Below are 20,493 nucleotides of genomic sequence, written 5' to 3' on the forward strand. Positions count from 1 at the left end.
TCATAGTATTCCAAAACTGCCTACTGTTTCCTTATTGATCTAACACTTATTGAGGCGAAAGGATGTCTGACTCTGATCTCTGTCAAATAGGACGGATTGAACACTTTAGTATCATAAATAAATAGCTTCCAGTTGTTCAATGAGTTGATAGCCAAAATCATGCCTAAATAATTGATCACAAATTTCTATTTTGTCACTGCCATTTCCTTTTGGTAAAAACTAAAAATCAGTGTAATTTCTTTAATTTGGACCTCTCCTCACTTTTATAATATACGATATAGCCCTACACCTTAATCCATTTTCACCTATTCATATTGACAATTTACGTAAAGGCTGCGTAGCTTTCTCAAGAAATTAAAACTCGTGTGGGAAAAGATGGTAATGTGAATGACATACAACACATTTGTTTTATTAAAATAATAATAAAAAAGAAGCTTGTCCGGATCTGCGAGGAAAATGACGTGATTAAACCTAAATTGACAAGACTTATAAATGAGTCAATATTAGGTGATTACAACTTCAATTTAGACAGCAATGTAAGATACATTTTGAAATTACTCAAACAAGGGGATGATATACAAGTATTTGCAAATAACAGATTTAAAGTCAACTTTACCACTCTACCAAGATCTCTTTAATTAAACAAAATAGTCAAAGAACTTATATTAGAAGTTTAGTTTGACTGACAAAATCAAGACGTTGATCAAAGTATAATTAAATTATGAGAATATAATCTTACAAGCAGAAGCAGTTTTGTGGAAGCTGTACTCGCAAGTCCCAACATCTTATATATACACTTCCCATTTCTTTCAAGCATTCCCTTTTCAGCTTATCAATCAACATAATGAACATTTTGGTGGAGAGAATTAAAAGGTTAAGTACTACTATGAGCAGAACTAGAGGGGCAGAAGGGAGTTTATTCGGACCTCCTTTTTCTGAAAATCATACTATATATACAAAGCCATTATATATATATATATATATATATATATATATATATATATATATATATATATATATATATATATAATATTCTACCTCCGCTAATACAAATCCGAAATGATCACCAATTAAACAAACCACATCAAATTTCCTTAATAAGAATTGTAAAGAATATCAGATGAAAAAGAACCAACGATAGATTGAGAAACTTTAATTTTCACTGTCCCGTCATTTCAAGCATGTCGCCCACTACGTATGTCATGATTTACGAGGACAAATTCCTCCCCCCCCCCCCCCCCCCCCCCCAAAAAAAAAAGGAAAAGAAAATTAGAAAGGACTACTCTTTGAGTATGAGAACCTACTCTAATTTTATTAGTAACCAGTAATCATACCACAAATAATCTGAATCCATAAATATCAACCCCACAATTTCTTTTACATAAGATAAAAGAATTCCAAAATATCCAGGCAAAGCTTTTGCTTTTGTTAAACTCTTCTGTTTAACTTTAGCCAAAAAGTGTAGGGATGGTGACGGCAGTAGCACTAGAACAACAAGAGAAAACAACAAGAAGATTTTACTCCTATCATGCTTAATTAAGTACCACTTAAGTGTGGCCTCAAATTTTCCCAATAACATATTACGAATGTTCACTAGACTTGCAATTGGTTGTTAAAAGAAAATTATATACCTTTCGTTCTATCCATATTTTTGTTAGAAAAATTACACTGTATAGCCGTTGTAAAAATAATAACCGAAAAAATATATATATATATATATATATATATATATATATATATATATATATATATATATATATATATATATATATATATATATAATAAAATTATACAAGTTTTATACACTTTTTCGGCTACCAGATGTAAATAGTTTCTGGGACGGGTTAAAAGTGATAATACCCCTATTTGTTTAATTATTAGTCTCCCTATCCTATTTATATGACGCTCTTTTCATTTTAATCAATCTAAAAAAGAATGATATCTTTTTTTATTCCGAGAAGTTTTCTTGAGAAAGTATTGTGTCCATCTTGTAGTTTATGCATGGAGGTAAGTCAGGGGCGGATTTAGGTTCACCCGAATCCTATTTGCCGAAAAATTATATTGTGCATATAAGGTAAAATTTATTTTGTGTATCTATATATTATATTTTGAATACTCTTGACTTGGCCCAAAAGCGTAGCTCAATCGCTAAGGAGGGTCAAAATCTTTGTGAGGTTGGTAGTTCTATTCCCACTGACCACAATTTCTTTAAAATTTTTAACCCTCCCCAGATCCCACTTCTGAAATTATACTTAATTTGTTGTTGTTGTCTCTTTTCTGAACCCCGATATTTGATATTTAGCTTAAAGTGTGTGTATATATATATATATATATATATATATATATATATATATATATATATATATATATATATATATATTGCCTTGCATTTTACTCGTGTTTCGTAGATTTCAGATGTGAAATATAATGATTTGTGCTAATTCGTTGTGTTTTTTATATGTAGGAATCATCCGGAGGCAATATGGGGCGAAAGGTGCGAGATTGGAGCCAAAAATGAGCAAAATTAGAAAATGGCCATTTGTAGCGCCACAGGTAGCGTGGGGCGCTACCTGTGGCCTAGTTTCCCAGACCTTAAAAATTCCAGCGCTACCCTTTGGTGACGGAAAATCTCTCCTACTTTGCCCGGGACAAGGTTATTTCGGCCCAAGACCTATCAAACGCATATAAAAGCAAGACTAAGCCTATTTTGAGGGGAAAGATGCCACTTTGGAGCAAAAATACACACAAGAAATATCCGGGAGCGAGGATATCTTAGTTTTCTTTATCTTTTCTTAGTATTCTTAATTATTCAACACTTGTGAATTTGTTTTGATATTATCATGAGTGGCTAAAACCCATAGTTCCGGGGTTATGATTTAGCCATAATATTGTTGCTTAAAGTTGACTTAATCTTGATTATAATTTACTAATATATGGTTATTTTTTCAATTCTGTGATTAATTGCTTAATTTTTTGGCCAATAGTTAGGTTCTATTTACTATCTATGCTATGCTTGAGAAAACTACGTCTAGATTAGAGAAGAATTGAAGAGAGCATGATCTTAACTCTGAGTGGGGGGCAAATTTGTGGTTAGGATAAGAATATACCTAGTCACCGTGCTTAATTAAATATCGCAATCTTAACGCGTTCGTAATAGATTGATTCCATATGAATATAGGCATTAATCTATTTTGAATAGGCGAGTAGAAATTCGGGAGAATACTACGAGAGCAATTGTTCGATTAATTAGCAACCATGAGTGAATTGTATGAAAGTGAGAGTTAATTAGAACACAATAGGATTGGTGAATCGATCACAATTCTGGAATATTCGTCTCTACTGAATACATAACAACTATTTTGCTGCTTGATAAATTAGTTACTTGTTAGAATTATTACTTAGTATAAATACACTTTTGAACTCTGATTGACTTGACTGAATAATAATTTTGGTAAAACTAGTGGGTAGTTAACACAAGTCTCTGTAGGTTCGACACTCGACTTATCATTTTATTACTTATACGACCACGTATACTTGCGTGTGCGTTTGGGAGCAATAAATTTTTGGCGCCGTTGCCGGGGACTTGAATATTGACTACTTTCTAGTTTTTACTTTAGTTGCTTATTTCGTCAAGTCTAACGTTTCTTATTGGTTTCTCTGCTCTCAGAAATTTTGATTTAATGCGAAGGATCAGAAGCCAGGATAGACTTCAAGGCTTTGACCCCGACCTGAGAGAACATTTCACAGGAGGTTGAGGGAAGCAAGGGACACAAATAATCTTCAGGCACTTGTTTAATTTCCTGTGGACATGGCAGAGGAACAACATATGGCTGTTCAGGAGGTGGCGATGCCCAGCATTGCTAATGTCACCTCCAACATCGTGAAGCCCAGAATCACTGGGCACTTTGAGTTAAAACAGAGCATGATCCAGCTATTACATGCGAATGGGCAATTTATGGGTCTTCCACACGAGGATCCACAACAGCACATCCTGAACTTCCTGGAGATTAGTGATACTTATATCACTAACGGAGTCACTCCAGATTATGTGAGGCTCACATTATTCCCGTTTTCTCTATTGGGCGAAGCAAAGCGGTGGTTGAAGATGAAACCAACTAATTCTATAACATCATGGAATGATCTGGCGAGGAAATTTTTGGCAAGGTTCTTGCCTTCAGGCAAACTGCAAAGATTAGAAGTGAGATAGTCGCCTTCAAATAGAAATTGGGGGAGTCTTTATACTCAGCTTGGGAAAGGTTCAAGGGGTTGCTCAGAGTCTGTCCTCATCACAATAAGACAAATGAAGTGTTAGCTTACATTTTCATAGAAGGGCTACATCCTGAGACAAAGATTGTGGTGGATGCTGCAGCGGGAGGTCGAGTGTTGGAGAAAAACTTCGATGAGATATATGCATTATTGAACAAATTCTCCAAAAGCAATCCTGATTGGCAAGGAGAGATGGTCAGACACACCGTTCAAAAATTTGCAGGGGATCTCAAGTTAGATGTCGTCTCTGCATTATCAGCACAGGTTGCCACATTGGCCAACCAAGTCAATAAGATGACCTTGGTTATTAATAAGCAACAAGCTCAGCCAGTGCAACAAGTTCAAATATTTTGTGAAGTATGTGGAGAGGGTCACACGAGCGACTTATGCCCAGTTAATTCAGAGTATGTATATTTGTGGGTAATGCAAATCGAGGCCAGGCAAATCAGTATGGGGATACTTATAATCCTAACTAGAGGAACCACCCAAATTTTTCTTGGGGTGAAAATCAAGGTGCTCAAAATAAGTACAAGCCACAAACTACTCAATAATAATATAGATCACCACAGGCTGAACAACCCACGAACTCAATGAGTCACATTGAGGAGATGCTAAAGAAATTGATGGCTGATCAACAGGCTCAAGCAGCAGCCCATGCTGCAGCGATTCAAAATTTGGAGAGACAAGTGGGGCAACTTGCCAGTGCTCAAAATACTCGACCAGTTGGGGCTCTTCCTAGTGATACTGAGCCTAATCCTAAAGCTCAAGTCAATGCAGTTACCTTGAGAAATAGAAGAGTATTAGAAGAAGTTCCAAAGAAAAAGAAGTATACGGCTAGTCTTGAAGGAGAATTAGTTCCCAAGCCAATTGAGGAGAATGAGAAAGAGAGCGAAGGATTAGAGCTAGTAATTGTGACAAGGCCACCACCTTCATTTCCACAAAGACTGCAGAAGAAAAAAAGATAATGCTAAGTACAAGAAATTCTTAGATGTTTTGTGCCAAGTGCGTGTGAATTTGCCTTTGGTGGAAGGATCCTGGGAGTTTCACGATTCCTCTGTCTCTTAGAAAACAAGTTGGTAGAGCCCTATGTGCTTTAGGGGCTAGTATAAATTTGATGCCATCATCTTTATTCAAGAAACTAGGCTTGGGGATGCTTAGACCTACTACAATCACTTTATAGTTGGCAGACATGTCACTAGTTATGCCAGAAGGAATTATTGAGGATGTGTTAGTTCGAGTGGGAAAATTTATACTTCCTGCTAATTTTATTGTTCTTGATTACGAGGCAGATGAGGAAGTGTCCATTATTTTGGGGCAACCATTCTTAGCTATTGGTGGAGCGATTATTGATGTGAGGGAAGGGAAGTTGAAGATGAGAGTTGACGATGAGGAAATCACTTTTAATGTGTACAAGGCACTTAAGCTTCCTAAGCATTATGAGGACTTGTGCATGATTACTGTGGTAGAATTGAAGGGGATAGAGCAAAGTCCTTATCTGAATTGTAGTGATCCAGATGGGACAACTGAGTTAGAGGAGGTGGTATTTCAAGCTGAGTGTGTAAAGATAATTGAGAAAAGAGCCAGAGATGAAAGAGGAGACCTTCTGAGAGCGTGCAAAAAGGATAGACTACATGGGAGAAAGAAGAAGAGAAAGCTCCCCGCCTAAGTAGAGTAGCAGAGTCGTGCCACGACTATAAATAAGGCGCTTGCTGGGAGGCAACCCAACCTGTATTTTATTTTTTTCTATTTTTTTTATATAGTGTCAAGTTTTGTATTGTTTTTGTTTTGCAGAGTAGGAAAAGTCTGAGTACCGAAGTTGAAGTTGAGGAGCATGTGTGAGCTTAAGTGCGGGGTCGTCCCGACCCTTAGTATTGAGGATCATGTGCGAGCTAGGCCCGAGAGGGTCTCAGGGTGTATTTCTCACCCTTGTTTAATATTTTCCTCTATGATCATGCATCGAGGACTATGTATAATATAAGTGTGGGGTGTGGAAAATACTTTCTGAAGTGTAATTGTATAAAACTGTTTTTATTAGTTTTTCTTTTAGAACTATTTTTTTTAGTTTTTCTTTTAGAACTCATAGTAGACATAGTCTAGGTTCTAAAAACACGAAAATTGAAAAAGAAAAAAAATCAGAAAAAGCTTGGACTTTTCCCGATAATGAATCTTTTGGACAATTTATTTTTTTGAGGGATTAAAGTCCGATTAAAAATACCAAAACGATTTTTCTTAGGATAGTTTGGTAGGATCCCTTGGTTTTTCTTTGGGCACCGATTCTTTTCCAAGGGTGTAGCTCGAACCGGGTACTTTAGTTTTCTTTTAGGAGTAGGTTAGGAAGAAACTGAGTTGCTTTGAGGTACCTATTAACGTGTTTGGTGCTGGCACATTAGGTTATGACATGCGCTCTATCTTCCCGTACATTTGATTTGAATTGTGATGCATGAGTAAAATAAATAGCCTACTCTGTGACGCCTTTTCTCAGTTATTTGACTTGTATGCCACATAGTGTAATATTGCTTAAAATTTCTCAATTGTATGTGCTTGCTTGACTTGAGAGTTGAACAGAACCGTCTCGATTGATGTCACGACCCAAACTAACCCTCCGTAAGTTGTCGTGATGGCACCTAGTCTTTACGATTAGGTAAGCCTAATATTACAAAAATAAAATATAAAGAAAACACAACATTTTAAAGATAAATAATATATTGTGAATAGCCAAAAGTAGTACCCCTCGACATATACAAAATAATTTCCCAAGACCCGGAATATCACTAAGTCACAAGTTGCTATAATCTATGGAGCTCTATACAAAAGTCTGAAGATAATAAAGAAAGTCTCTAGACGAGGGAGTAGAAGGAAACTCCGAGGATCTGCGGACGCAAGCAAAAGTACCTTGAAGTCTCCTAGAATCAGCAGCACGTACTAACCCTGAGGCTGATAGCTCGCACCTGGATCTACACACGAAAACATGTGCAGGAAAGGGCATGCGTACACCACAATGGTACCCAGTAAGTGCCAAGCCTAACATCGGTCGAGTAGTGACGAGATCAGGTCAAGGCCCTATCGGAGTAAATATAATAAATTAAACAGTAAAAGATATAAGTAAAATTTACGGTAACACAATTAAAGAAATTCTCAGAAATTTAACAGTTAAGGGAGCCCTCAGCTTAGAACAAGGTATACACAGTGGAGAATCTCTCGGGATACCGTCCCGTAGTTCCAAATGGATATGCAGTATAGGAGAATCTCCCGGAATATGTCCGTAGTCCCAAAGTAAATATGCAGTGCTGGGGGATCTCCCGGAAAACGTCCGTAATCCCAAAATAAATATGCAGTGCTGGGGAATCTCCCGGAATACATCCGTTGTCCCAATTTAAATATGCAACGCAAGATGAAATGGCAGGTATGGCATCGAGTTATACAGTTTATACTGAACACAGATAAGGAAAGTAGGGACTTAACTAAGCATGTCGCACAGAATGTCAAATAGGCAGTTAAAACACGTAAACATGCTTCTCTTGTCTAAGTTTAACAATTAAACGTATTAGTACAATTTAATAAGGAAAAATAGTTTATGATTTAAAAAGGAAACAAACGGGGTTTTTGCAATAATAGCCCATGTACGTACTCATCACCTCACGTACACGGCGCCCACACATCAATTAATATCGAACATCTTAAGGGAAAAGTCCCTAACACAAGGTTAGGCAAGCCACTTACCTCGAACCGATCAAATCAACTCGATATCACGTTCTTGCCACGAGTATCCGACTCCAAATGGCCCGAATCTATTCAAATAAATTGCATAATATAAATATAACTACAAGTAACTAATTTAACTAATTAATTCGAAGCTAAAGCGTGAAATTAGGAAAATTGCCCAAAAGGTCTCCCCAGGCCCACGTCTCGGAATCGGGTAAAAATTATAAATTTTGAACACCCATTCACTCACGAGTCTAACCGTATCAAATTTACTAAAATCCGACACCAAATGGTCCTCCAAATCCACAAATCAAACTTCCAAATTCCTAGCCTCCAACTTCCAATTTCCACCTTAAATACACACTAACTAGGTGGGAAAATACATGGCAAGGCAAGATTATTGATAAAAAATAAGCACAAGGGACTTACCTCAAGAAATGCCTCGAAAATGCTCTCAAAATTGCCCTAAACCGAGTTTGCAAAGTCAAAAATGACAAAAATCGCGAAGCCCTTTGGTTTTAACCACTACCCAGGTATTTCCGCACCTGCGGAACCTGGGCTCGCACCTGCGGGTGCGCTTGTGCAAAAAACGTACGCATATGCACAATTCACTTTCCCCCTCTGCCTTCGCACCTGCGACGAAAGGGCCGCACCTGCGGAAATCCCTTCCGCTTCTCCGTAACTTGCGCACTTGCGAACAGTCTTGCGCATTTGCGGGCATCACAGATGCAGCCTTTTCCCATGCACCTACGACCCCTGAACAATCTACCCAACTCTGCTTCTACGCCAATTTTCTTGCACCTGCGGGCAGCCTTGTGCAGGTGCGATTACAGCAGAACCAGCAAAAGCACCAGATTTGTTCTTAGTCCAAATTCATTCCGTTAAGTATCCGATACACACCCGAGGCCCCTGGGACCTCGACCAAACATTCCAACCAATCCTAAAATATTATACAAACTTAGTTGAGCCTTCAAACCACATCAAACAACACCAAAATCATGAATTAAGCATGGATTCAAGCCTAAGAATTTAAAATTTTCCAAATTCTATAAACAATGCCGAACCACATCAAATCTAATCTGAATGACCTCAAATTTTACACACAGGTCACAAATGATATTACGAACCTACAACCACTTTCGGAATTCCATTCCGAGCTTGATATCAAAATTTCCACTATCGGCCGAAATCGCCGAAAAAACTAACTTTCTCCAATTCAAGCCTAAATCTACTACAGGCCTCCAAAACATATTCCGAATGCGCTCCTAACCCCAAAATCACTCAACGGAGTTAACGGAGTTGACATAATTCTATTCTGGATCCGTCTTCTCACAGTTCCGACTACGGCCCAAATTCTAAGATTTAAACTCACAACTAGGGACTAAGTGTCCCAAAACACTCCGAAACTCAAAACCAATCATCCTGGCATGTCACAATAACAGAAATAGATATGGGGAAAGTAGTTAATAGGGGTTCGGGGCTCTAACTCTCAAAATGATCGGCCGGGTCGTTACAATTGAGTCATGTGCAATGTGCTAGTCTAGGAGATGACGTAAGCGTTTCTTGCTTGATCATAGATGTGCTTGTCACTTAAAAATAAAATTTTTCGTTGCTAGCCCCTTTGATCCCATAGACCTTTCCTTTGGCATCCACATTACAAGTCGTATCCCTATTTTGTTCTTAATTTGAGATTGTTGAATCTTTATCTCCTAATGCACTTAGTCGCTAAAAAAAGTAAGGTAAAAGATTGGAGAGTAGCTTTAGAGTGGAACTATGGAAGGGCCCTTAAGGTGCACTAAAGTTGTGAAAAAAGGTCACTAGACGATGAACCTTAATGTATGGAGGGTGTGTAGAAAAAAAAAAGAGAAAAAGAAGGAAAAAAAGTGCAAGAAGAAAAAAAGAATAATTCAAATAATGTAGAAAAATACACACCTCCTAATCTTGCTAATGCATGCTAGTGGGAATATAGAAGTGCTTAATTGAAAAAAAAGGTTATGTTGTATATGGTTTGTGGTGACTGAATTGGTTGAGAAGAATGTGTGCTTGATTTGTGAGTGTAGTATATTCAAGTACTTAGAAGGGTTAGTCACTATTCCTAGATGTATCCTACCTATCCCTTAGCCTAAATTACAACCTTAAAGTCCTAATTGATCCTAGATTTGGCTAGCTTTGATTAGTACAGATGTACACTATGGGCAAGCTTATGGTACGACCATGGGATGCACATGAATTCTTTGTGAGAGTGAGCGATTCTTTTTGTTCAAATTGTGTGATATACTTAAATTATGTTCAAAGGCATACTTGAATGTGTGTACTATTCTATATTTACTCTTTTGTTTGTTGGCGAGGGCACATGATCTCATGAGTGATTGGTAATGTTGTAAACTTCTCTTGTTAGATGAGTACGCGAGTTGAGGGTGCTTAGTGGTAACGAGTTGGCTCTTGAGGTAGGGTGGTGACATATAGGTTGTTTGAGTTGATTGAATTGAAATATTTATACTTGGGCATGCTTAAAACGAGAAGAATGTGAAAGTTGTATATTCGTACTTGATTGCCGGTATCGATCATAGTCAAGAGTAGAGTGTATGGTTAAAATTGAAGTGCTCCTCTCTAGTTGAGATGTGGTATGTATTTTGTGGAATATGAATGTTGTTTCTGAGAGTGAGTGAATGTTTTCTATCTTAAGTTTCTAATTGTTCTTAAATTTTATTTTATGCAGAACTACTCTCTATTGTGGTATGAGGGCACTTGTTTCATGAAGGAAAGATAATGCTTGACCTCTGTGTTAGAGTAATTGAGCGGGTTATAAAAATGCGTCGTGCTTTTTAGTCAACATTTGAGGCGAGTATGTTACGGTATTGTGTTTAATCTATTTTAAATATTCTTGGTGTGATGATTAAGAGAATTGTTGAAAAAAGTCATGTCTATATGAAGTGTAGTTTGATTGCTCGAGAATGAGCAATGGTTTAAGTGTGGGGTGTTGATGGTAGGCTATAATTACGTATCTTAGTCCCTTATTTCATTCTAATTCACTGCACTTTATTCATATTTGAGCTTTAATCAGTAGTGTTTTGCACTTATTGTGTGTTTTATGCCTTGTAGGAGTGATTCCGAGCTATGTAGATGTTGTGGAATGAATTCGAGTGATTTGGAGCTTTGAAGGATGAGTAAAAGCCCAAGGGATTAAGTCGGGATCATGTTCGGCAGTTGAGGACCAAGTCTGGACATCAAAAGTCGAAGTTGGTCCGTACTCTGAGAAATCTCCACTGCCGCGGCGCGTGGGGCGGCACGCTTGTGCAATTTCCTGCTGTCTATTAGAAATTAGCTCTCTGGATTTCCCCATTAATTCCCCGCATGGCGCATCGCCCCATGCGGCGCGCCTGTGCAATTTTTACAGAGTGAAAATCCTATTTCGGCTAGGAGAAGGTGGTTTCGTCTTGGCCCGACCCTACTTGGTATAAATACATGGAAAACCGTTATCACTAGGACTTTTAACACATATTAGACCTAAGGAGGCTTAGGAGGAGTTGAAAGAACACGAGCACAAGGATTTCATCATTTCCTTCCTCACTCAAAACACGAGTTTGGATTGAATTTAGTTTTCCCATACTTTAACTTTATTTGTGATGAATTGCTCCATATCTATGGAGTAGTTCTCTTTAGGGTTTGATGGATTTGGTGTATTGATGATTGTTTGTGGATTATAACTCTAGTTCTTATGTATTGAAGCATTTTTGGATGATTTAATTGTTGCATCAACTTCTCAGCTAAGTCCAAATACAGTATTTTTCAATATAAAAGGGTAGGCATGCTTTCAAGTTCAATATTTAATATTTCACAGAAATTTCATATCAAATTTGACTGACACAGAAAATAATATTTTTTCGAATTTCCAAAATAGTGATATATGACAGTTGAAATGCAACAAATAATGCAACCAATGCATCCTCTTAGAGTAATAGTCACTCAGTCCTCCCATTAACTCTAACTTCACAGTCACTCTTTTCTCACATTCACTCATTCCTCACAGTCACTCCGCACTCGGCACTCGCACTCAGTAGGTACCTGCACTCACTGGGGTGTGTACAGACTCCGGAGGGGCTCCTTAAACCCAAGTGCTATATCAAGCTAATCATGGCATATAACAATGAAATATGTTGCGGCGTGCAGCTCGATCCCATAAATATCCTCACAATTAGGCCCTCGGCCTCACTCAGTCATCAACCTCTCCAGTCTCTCATGCTCAAGATGTCAAAATGATAATATGATGTATCAATAAATAGCCACAGAGACTGAGATATGATATGAAATGAATGAACATGACTGAGTGTGAAATTATAATTTGAGCATATAATTCAACCACAGAAATGACCCCAGTGGGTACAAATAATAACAGCAGATGTCTAGGCATGATTTTTAATACAAGTCTCGGCTCAATTTTCTTTAACACGTAGAGAATGTACGGATATCAACAGATATTTTGACTACACAGTTCCATGGAATTTGACCAAGTCACAATTCCCACGGTGCACGCCTACACGTCCGTCACTTAGCATGTGCGTCACCTCAAAATCAGTCACATAATGTCACGACCCGAAATTTCCACCTTCGGGACCGTGATGGCGCCTAACATTTCACTTGCTAGACAAGCCAGTGATTCAATCCAAACCCTTTTTACCCATTTTCTTTTCAAGTCCTTCCGATCAATCAATGAGAATGTTCAAAATTAGAGGATACAGTCACTTGGATCTGGTGCAACCAAAAAGAGAGAAATAAAATGAGAGTCTTATTGGTGAAAACCCTCAAGGGCACCGTAAGACAATGGTGAGTAAAGAAACTAAAATGAGAGAGTCTTTTTAGTGAAAACTCGCAATGAGCACTATAAGGCGATGTTGAGAAGATAAAGGTCAGCTGGTGAAAACCCACAAAGAGCGGCACTGATCGAAAAGAGGATCCTCACAGCCATTGGCATCAACACAGTCCGGGGTAAGGTTTCTCGATTTCGAGAAAAAAGTTTTGATGAATTTCTGAGAGTCGGACAGTTTACACAGATCATGCATCCAGTCCAAAAGGTATGTCATGTTCATTGAAGTCTGCATGTGCTCCGAAAGGGATACCTCTTGTCTAAATTCATTCTCCATTCTACTATTTGTTTTTCCTTGAATCCCTTTTGGTCTAACTCTGTTTTGAAACTAAGGCAAAGAAGGGATAGCAAGACTGATTTACAGGACTCCGGTTTGATATAAGCTAATATGCAAAAAGGCACCCAGACTCGGCAGGGACATCAAGTTGACCCCGACTGTCCATGGCCGATGCTTCAAAATCAAAAACTCTTGTAAGGATGAAATCAAATTGAAAGTGCCTACAAGAGCAAAATGAAGTTGAACAGGTTAAGTCCCAAATGGCTAACCGTTTTGGCAAAGTTTGAAAATCCAAAGGTTCCCCATGATATTCAGTCTCACGCGGCCAACCGTGATATTCAGGAAATCATCATAAAAAAAGATGGGAACAAAGCCAAGCTTCCAAAGACATCAAGGCCAGAAACCGACCACCACTTTTTAAAACTCATAATTTTTCTTTGTTTGCAGCACGAACAAAGCAGTGCAGAATGTCGATTCCTAATGAACGAATGTCACCAAAGGTGAGTTTCGCAAAATCTCTATTTTTTTTTATTTTTTTTATTTTTGGCATGGATCACTATTACAGATTATTTTCGTAGCTTAACCCAGGTAGAACCTTTTCGCCTAGGGGATTTAGCTCATAGTTCCGGGTAGAAGTACTCTTCACTCAGGTTGTTTTACGTAGCTTAACCCGGGTAGAACTTTTTCGCCTAGGGGGATCCAGCTCACAGTTCCGGGTAGAAGTACTCTTCGACCAGATTGTTTTTCGTAGCTTAACACAGGTAGAACCTTTTCACCTAGAGGGATCCAGCTCATTATTTCCAGGTAGAAGTACTCTTCTCTCTGCTTGTTTTATGTAGCTTAACCCAGGTAGAACCTTTTCGCCTAGGGGGATCCAGCTCATATTTTTGGGTAGAAGTACTCATCACTCAGGTTGTTTTACATATCTTAACCCAGGTAGAACCTTTTATCCTAAGGGGATCCAGTTCATATATCCGGGTAGAAGTACTCTTTGCTCAGGTTGTTTTACGTAGCTTAACCCGGGTAGAACTTTTTCGCCTAGGGGGATCCAGCTCACAGTTCCGAGTAGAAGTACTCTTCGACCAGACTGTTTTTTGTAGCTTAACACAGGTAGAACCTTTTCACCTAGGGGGATCCAGCTCATTGTTTTCAGGTAGAAGTACTCTTCGCTCTGCTTGTTTTACGTAGCTTAACCCAGGTAGAACCATTTCGCCTAGGGAGATCCAGCTCATATTTCTGGGTAGAAGTACTCTTCGCTCAGGTTGTTTTACATACCTTAACCCACTTAGAACCTTTTCGCTTAGGGGGTTAAGCTACGCAAAAACTACTTGAGCAAAGAGTACTTCTACCCAGAAACTATGAGCTGGATTCCCCTAGGCAAAAAGGTTCTACCTGGGTTAAGCTATGAAAAATAGCCTGGTCGAAGAGTACTTCTACCCGGAACTGTGAGCTGGATCTTCCAAGGCGAAAATGTTCTACCTGGGTTAAGCTACATAAAACAACCTGTGCGAAGAGTACTTCTACCTGGAAATATGAGCTGGATCCCCCTAGGAGAAAAGGTTCTACCTGGGTTAAGCTACGTAAAACAACCTGAGCGAAGAGTACTTCTACCCGAAACTGTGAGCTGGATCCCCCTAGGCGAAAAAGTTCTACCCGGGTTAAGCTACATAAAACAACCTGAGCGAAGAGTACTTCTACCCGAAAATATGAGCCGGATCACCCTAGGCGAAAAGGTTCTACCTGGGTTAAGGTATGTAAAACAACCTGAGCGAAGAGTACTTCTACCCAGAAATATGAGCTGGATCCCCATAGGCGAAAATGTTCTACCTGGGTTAAGCTATGTAAAACAACCTGAGTGAAGAGTACGTCTACCTGGAAACAATGAGCTAGATCCTCCTAGGCAAAAAGGTTCTACCTATGTTAAACTATGAAAAACAGCCTGGTCGAAGAGTACTTCTACCCGGAACTATGAGCTGGATCCCCCTAGGCAAAAAAGTTCTAGCTGGTTTAAGCTACGTAAAACAACCCGAGCGAAGAGTACTTCTACCCGAAAATATGAGCTGGATCCCTTTAGGCAAAAAGGTTCTACCTGGGTTAAGGTATGTAAAACAACTTGAGCGAAGAGTACTTCTAACCAGAAATATGAGCTGGATCTCCCTAGGCGAAAAGGTTCTACCTGGGTTAAGCTACGTAAAACAACCTGAGCGAAGAGTACTTCTACCTGGAAACAATGAGCTGGATCCCCTTAGGTAAAAAGGTTCTACCTGTGTTAAGCTACGAAAAACAGCCTGGTCGAAGAGTACTTCTACCCGAAACTGTGAGCTGGATCCCCCTAGGCGAAAAAGTTCTACCAGGGTTAAGCTACATAAAACAACCTGAGCGAAGAGTACTTCTACCTGGAAATATGAGCTGGATCCCCCTAGGAGAAAAAGTTCTACTTGGGTTAATCTACGTAAAACAACCCTAGCGAAGAGTACTTCTACCCAGAAATATTAGGTGGATCCCCCTAGGCGAAAAGGTTCTACCTGGGTTAAGCTACGTAAACACAACCTGAGCGAAGAGTACTTCTACCCGGAAATATGAGCTGGATCCCCCTAGGCGAAAAGGTTCTACCTGGGTTAAGCTACGTAAAACAACCTGAGTGAAGAGTACTTCTACCCAGAAATATGAGCTGGATCCCCCTACACGAAAAGGTTCTACCTGGGTTAAGTAACGTAAAACAACCTGAGCGAAGAGTACTTCTACCTGGAAATAATGAGCTATATCCCCCTAGGTGAAAAGGTTCTACCTGTGTTAAGCTACGAAAAATAGTCTGGTCGAAGAGTACTTCTACCCGGAACTGTGAGCTGGATCCCCCTAGGCAAAAAAGTTCTACCTGGGTTAAGGTATGTAAAACAACCTGAGCGAAGAGTACTTCTACCCGGAAATATGAGTTGGATCCCCATAGGCAAAAAGGTTCTACCTGGGTTAAGCTACGTAAAACAACCTGAGCGAAGAGTACTTCTACCCGAAAATATGAGTTGGATCCCCCAAGGCCAACTGGGGTAAGCTATGTAAAAATGACCTAGGCGAAGAGTACTTCTACCTAGAAATATAAGCTGGATACCCCTAGGCGAAAAAGGTTCTACCTGGGTTAAGCTAACGTAAAACAACCTAAGCGAAGAGTACTTCTACCCAAAAACTATGAGCTGGATTCCTCTAGGCGAAAAGGTTCTACTTGGGCTAAGCTAGGAAAAACAACCTGGGCCAAGAGTACTTCTACCCAGAAATATGAGCTGGATCCCCCTAGGCGAAAAGGTTCTACCTGGGTTAAGCTAACGTAAAACAACCTGCACGAAGAGTACTTCTACCCGGAAACTATGAGCTGGATTCCCCTAGGTGAAAAGGTTCTACCTGGGTTAAGCTACGTAAAACAACCTGAGTGAAGAGTACTTCTACCTGGAAATATGAGTTGGATCGCCCTAGGCGAAAATGTTCTACTTGGGTTACGCTAACGTAAAATAACCTGAGCGAAGATTACTTCTACTCGGAAACTATGAGCTGGATCCCTCTAGGCGAAAAGGTTCTACCTCGGTTAAGCTACTTAAAACAACATGAGCGAAGAGTACTTTACCTGAAAATATGAGCTGGATCCCCCTAGGCGAAATGTTTCTACCCGGGTTAAGCTACGTAAAACAACCTGAGCGAAGAGTACTTTACCCGGAAACTATGAGTTGGATCCCCCTAGGCGAAAAGGTTCTACCTGGGTTAAGCTACGAAAAATAGCCTGGTCGAAGAGTACTTCTACTCGGAACTGTGAGCTGGATCCCCCTAGGCGAAAAGGTTCTACCTTTTACCTGGGGGATCCAGCTCATATTTCCGAGTAGAAGTACTCTTCGCCCAGGTTTGCTTTCGTAGTTTAACCCAGGTAGAACCTTTTCGCTCAGGGGATTCAGTATTTTTTTAGTAATACAGGGCGCCAACCCCTGGTTGCATTTCCTTTTTCAGTAATACAGGACACCAGCCCCTGGTTACATTTCCTTTATAGTAATATAGGGCGTCAACCCCTAGTTACATTTCTTTTTCAGTAATACAGGGCGCCAACCCCTAGTTACATTTCCTTTCCATTAATACATGGCGCCAACCCCTGGTTATATTTCCTTTCCAGTAATACATGGCGCTAACCCCTGGTTATATTTTCTTTTCAGTAATACAGGGCGCCAACCCTTGGTTACATTTCTTTTTTAGTAATACAAGGCGCCAACCCCTGGTTACATTTCTTTTTCAGTAATACAGGGCGCAACCCCTAGTTACATTTTTATTTTCAGTAATACAGGGCGTCAACCCTGGTTATATTTGTTTTTCAGTAATACAGGGCGCCTACCCCTGGTTACATTTATTTTTTAGTAATACAGGGCGCCATCCCCTGATTACATTTCCTTACCAGTATAGGGTGCACCAATCCCTGATCTCCTTACCAGTATAGGGTACACCAATCCCTAGCTGTGTTCTCCAACATAGGGTATACCACTCCCTAGTTGATTTGATTTTAAATGCAGGATACACCACTCTTGATATCATTGCCAATATAGGGTATCCCAATCCCTGGACACATTTTCCCAACATAAGGTACACCAATCCTTAGTTGAGACATTCTTTTGGGACCAAAAACAAATCATCATGATCTTTTCAGGGTACACCATTCTCGTTTTTTATTGCTTTTAATAAAGAAGTAGTTTAGAATTTTGTTACAATAACTCACGAAATTTTTCTAGTGAAAACTAGGGCAGAAAAAGTTCGTTCGTTTGTTTATTGTGATGTCTAAGCATGTTTTACCTCGAGGCACAGGGTTCGAGATGGTCAAAAAAAGAATTATCAATCCAGAATAAAGAAAAGAAAAATAAGTGAATCCAAAATGCAAGCGGATGAAAAAGTTGTGGATTGCTCGAGACATGACCGAAGTCACGAGCATTACATTTCTGTTTTGATCAGAAAAACCGTAGAAGAATGAACTGGTAGCAAGCATCAAGATTCAGAACAAAGTTTGCGTGGAGAACCAGCCAAGACTCAAGATCAAGCTTCCAAAGACTCATAGATATGAATCTTGTAATTCATAGCTAATATGCTTGTTTAGTTCCTTTAGATTTTGATTTTGATGTAAAAACATGACCACAGACCGGAACCTCGACGGAATCTCACTCGACTCTCCACATATTGCATCACTTCATTCATCTCTGAACTACACGTAGCCTGATTCCTTTATAGTCAAGGATATGTAGGCAGCTCAGATACAAGGGCTCGGTCACAATCTTTTACCCATATTTCTTTAATTTTGAATAAGTGTTGGCTCAGAAGTCAATTACATTGCTTACTTAATTCTTTGCTCAAAAACGCTTAGTGTTTCCAAGCAAAGAGGGGCAGCTGTAAGCACGTAATTTTTGACCCGCACATTAGAATTATTTTTAATAGTCTTAGTATTTTTAGAATATTTATTTAGGTTTATTTCTATAGGATTTCACTTTATTATTAATTTTAATTCTAGTTTTAAAGCATAAAAATTGAAAAATACATAAATAATTTCATATAGTTTACCTTAATTAATTGAAATTAATTTTATATTTAATAGTATATTTAGATTATTAAATTTCTTAGTTGTTGGACTTTAAGAGTTGAAGTCCATAACCTTAGCCCAAAACCCCAAAGCCATATGAGCCCAACTCTCTCAAGCCCATACCCACTCCCCATTTGATATTAGACCTAACCTAATTCCTAAATCCCGATAATTCTAGAGCCGGCCGTTCCTACCCTTCAACTCCACCTTACAAAAGTCTCCACTTCAGCCGTACTGACACGCACAAAAACAGAGGGAACGAAAATGGAGCTCCTTTCCTCTTCTTCTTCCTAACCACACTCCATCTAATTTCGCACAAAAAAAACTCCATTAAACCCCCACCAAAAAGCAGCTCCAAAAACAGCCTTCTTCCTCAACGAAAACATCTCAAAATCGGCACCAAATCCCAGCTACGACACCCCCGAACAACCACAAAAATGAGCAGCTTTTTAACCTCAAGAATCCACCTTGAAGCACCCCAAAAATAGCCTGCCAAAATCCAGAAAATTCCAATACTAAAAGCACACCAAAAACAGCCCTATAAAGCCTCCATTAAAGCACCTCTAGAATAACTTTGAAACCAAGTTGTTTTCCTCCATGAAATTCAGCTGAAAAATTCACAAAACTATGCTTAAATCAGCTGTAAATCCACTGTTTAAGCCATGAAAAACCAGTAACTTTAGCTCCAAAAAATCAGCTCCAAGGTTGAGTTTGAGTCCACTGGCAAGTTTAGGTTCGAGCGTGCTTCGGTCTTGGTTCGTGAGTCCCGAACAAGTTTTGTTGATATGATTGCTGTAGAGATTTTGTAATGATTTTAGCATTGGAAAATAGATTAGTTGAAATTCTCTTTAAAAGGTCCGTTCCTTTATCTATTACTTCCATATTATCTTTTGCTTCAGTCACTTTCTCTTTTCAATTAAATGTTCTGTTGCTCTTGACGTGTTTGGTCTTTTGGTTGCTTAAGTTTGATTTAGTTCAGTTTTTCATCTCTCTTTGATTAATTATGGAGATCAAGTGATTGGTATTAGTTAATCAAAATTCGAATAAGATCATAAATTGGGTGATAGTTTTGGTTATTAAAAGAGGGGGAAGAGAACTAAAATTGTTTTGGGTTTCTTCTATTACATCGTCTCTGATTTCTCATTATCAGTCCTTATGTGTTAAATAGGTTAGAGTATAAAGTGAATAAGTTTTATTAATACAGTCTGGGCTTTAGCCTATTTTAATATGATCTCATTTATCAAGATGTTTGAATTGGGTTGGTTGTTTGTCTTTTAGCAGTAAATATATTTTCTCATATGATGCTTCATCCGTCAGTATTGCAATTTTAAGTCAAATGACTTCAATCCCTTACCTTCTAATAATTGTAACTTCCCTTTATGAATAGACAGAATCTTTGAATGATTGTAGTATACATGCTTCGCCATCTTTAGTCAAAATCTACTTTGTCTTCACAATAATTTCCATAATTTATGACCTTATAATAATCTCAAAATTTGTTTATGAAAAATAATTAACAATATCGCTAGGCAACTAGTAGGCGCACTTTCATTTTTTTTACTCACGGACTCGCTTGCGTAGTGTGGTATTTAATATTTAGTAAATTAATTCTATAATTTCCATAGCTTAATTATTTCCTAATTTAATTAATCTCTTATTCTAATCGCGAATTTGCTTGCGTATCCCGATAATGAAATTTAATAATTTCCTAAAACTAATTTTCTTAATCATAAATGTAGTGATTTCTCAAAAGTACTACAAATAATTGATTGTCATGATTTCAGATTCGCTTGC

The 20,493-nt window shown here is 38.7% G+C and overlaps 1 protein-coding gene across 1 annotated transcript; it reads left to right on the forward strand.

Moving 5' to 3' along the window:
• Positions 1–3,808: 3,808 nt before the first annotated feature.
• On the forward strand, positions 3,809–5,231 carry LOC104110448 (uncharacterized). Its single transcript, XM_070191111.1, has 3 exons — positions 3,809–4,164; positions 4,275–4,623; positions 4,905–5,231. The coding sequence occupies exons 1-3, from the start codon at positions 3,809–3,811 to the stop codon at positions 5,229–5,231; spliced, it is 1,032 nt and encodes a 343-aa protein (XP_070047212.1).
• Positions 5,232–20,493: the final 15,262 nt, after the last annotated feature.

This window comes from Nicotiana tomentosiformis, chromosome 12 (genome assembly GCF_000390325.3).
Source record: "Nicotiana tomentosiformis chromosome 12, ASM39032v3, whole genome shotgun sequence".
NCBI lineage: Eukaryota > Viridiplantae > Streptophyta > Magnoliopsida > Solanales > Solanaceae > Nicotiana > Nicotiana tomentosiformis.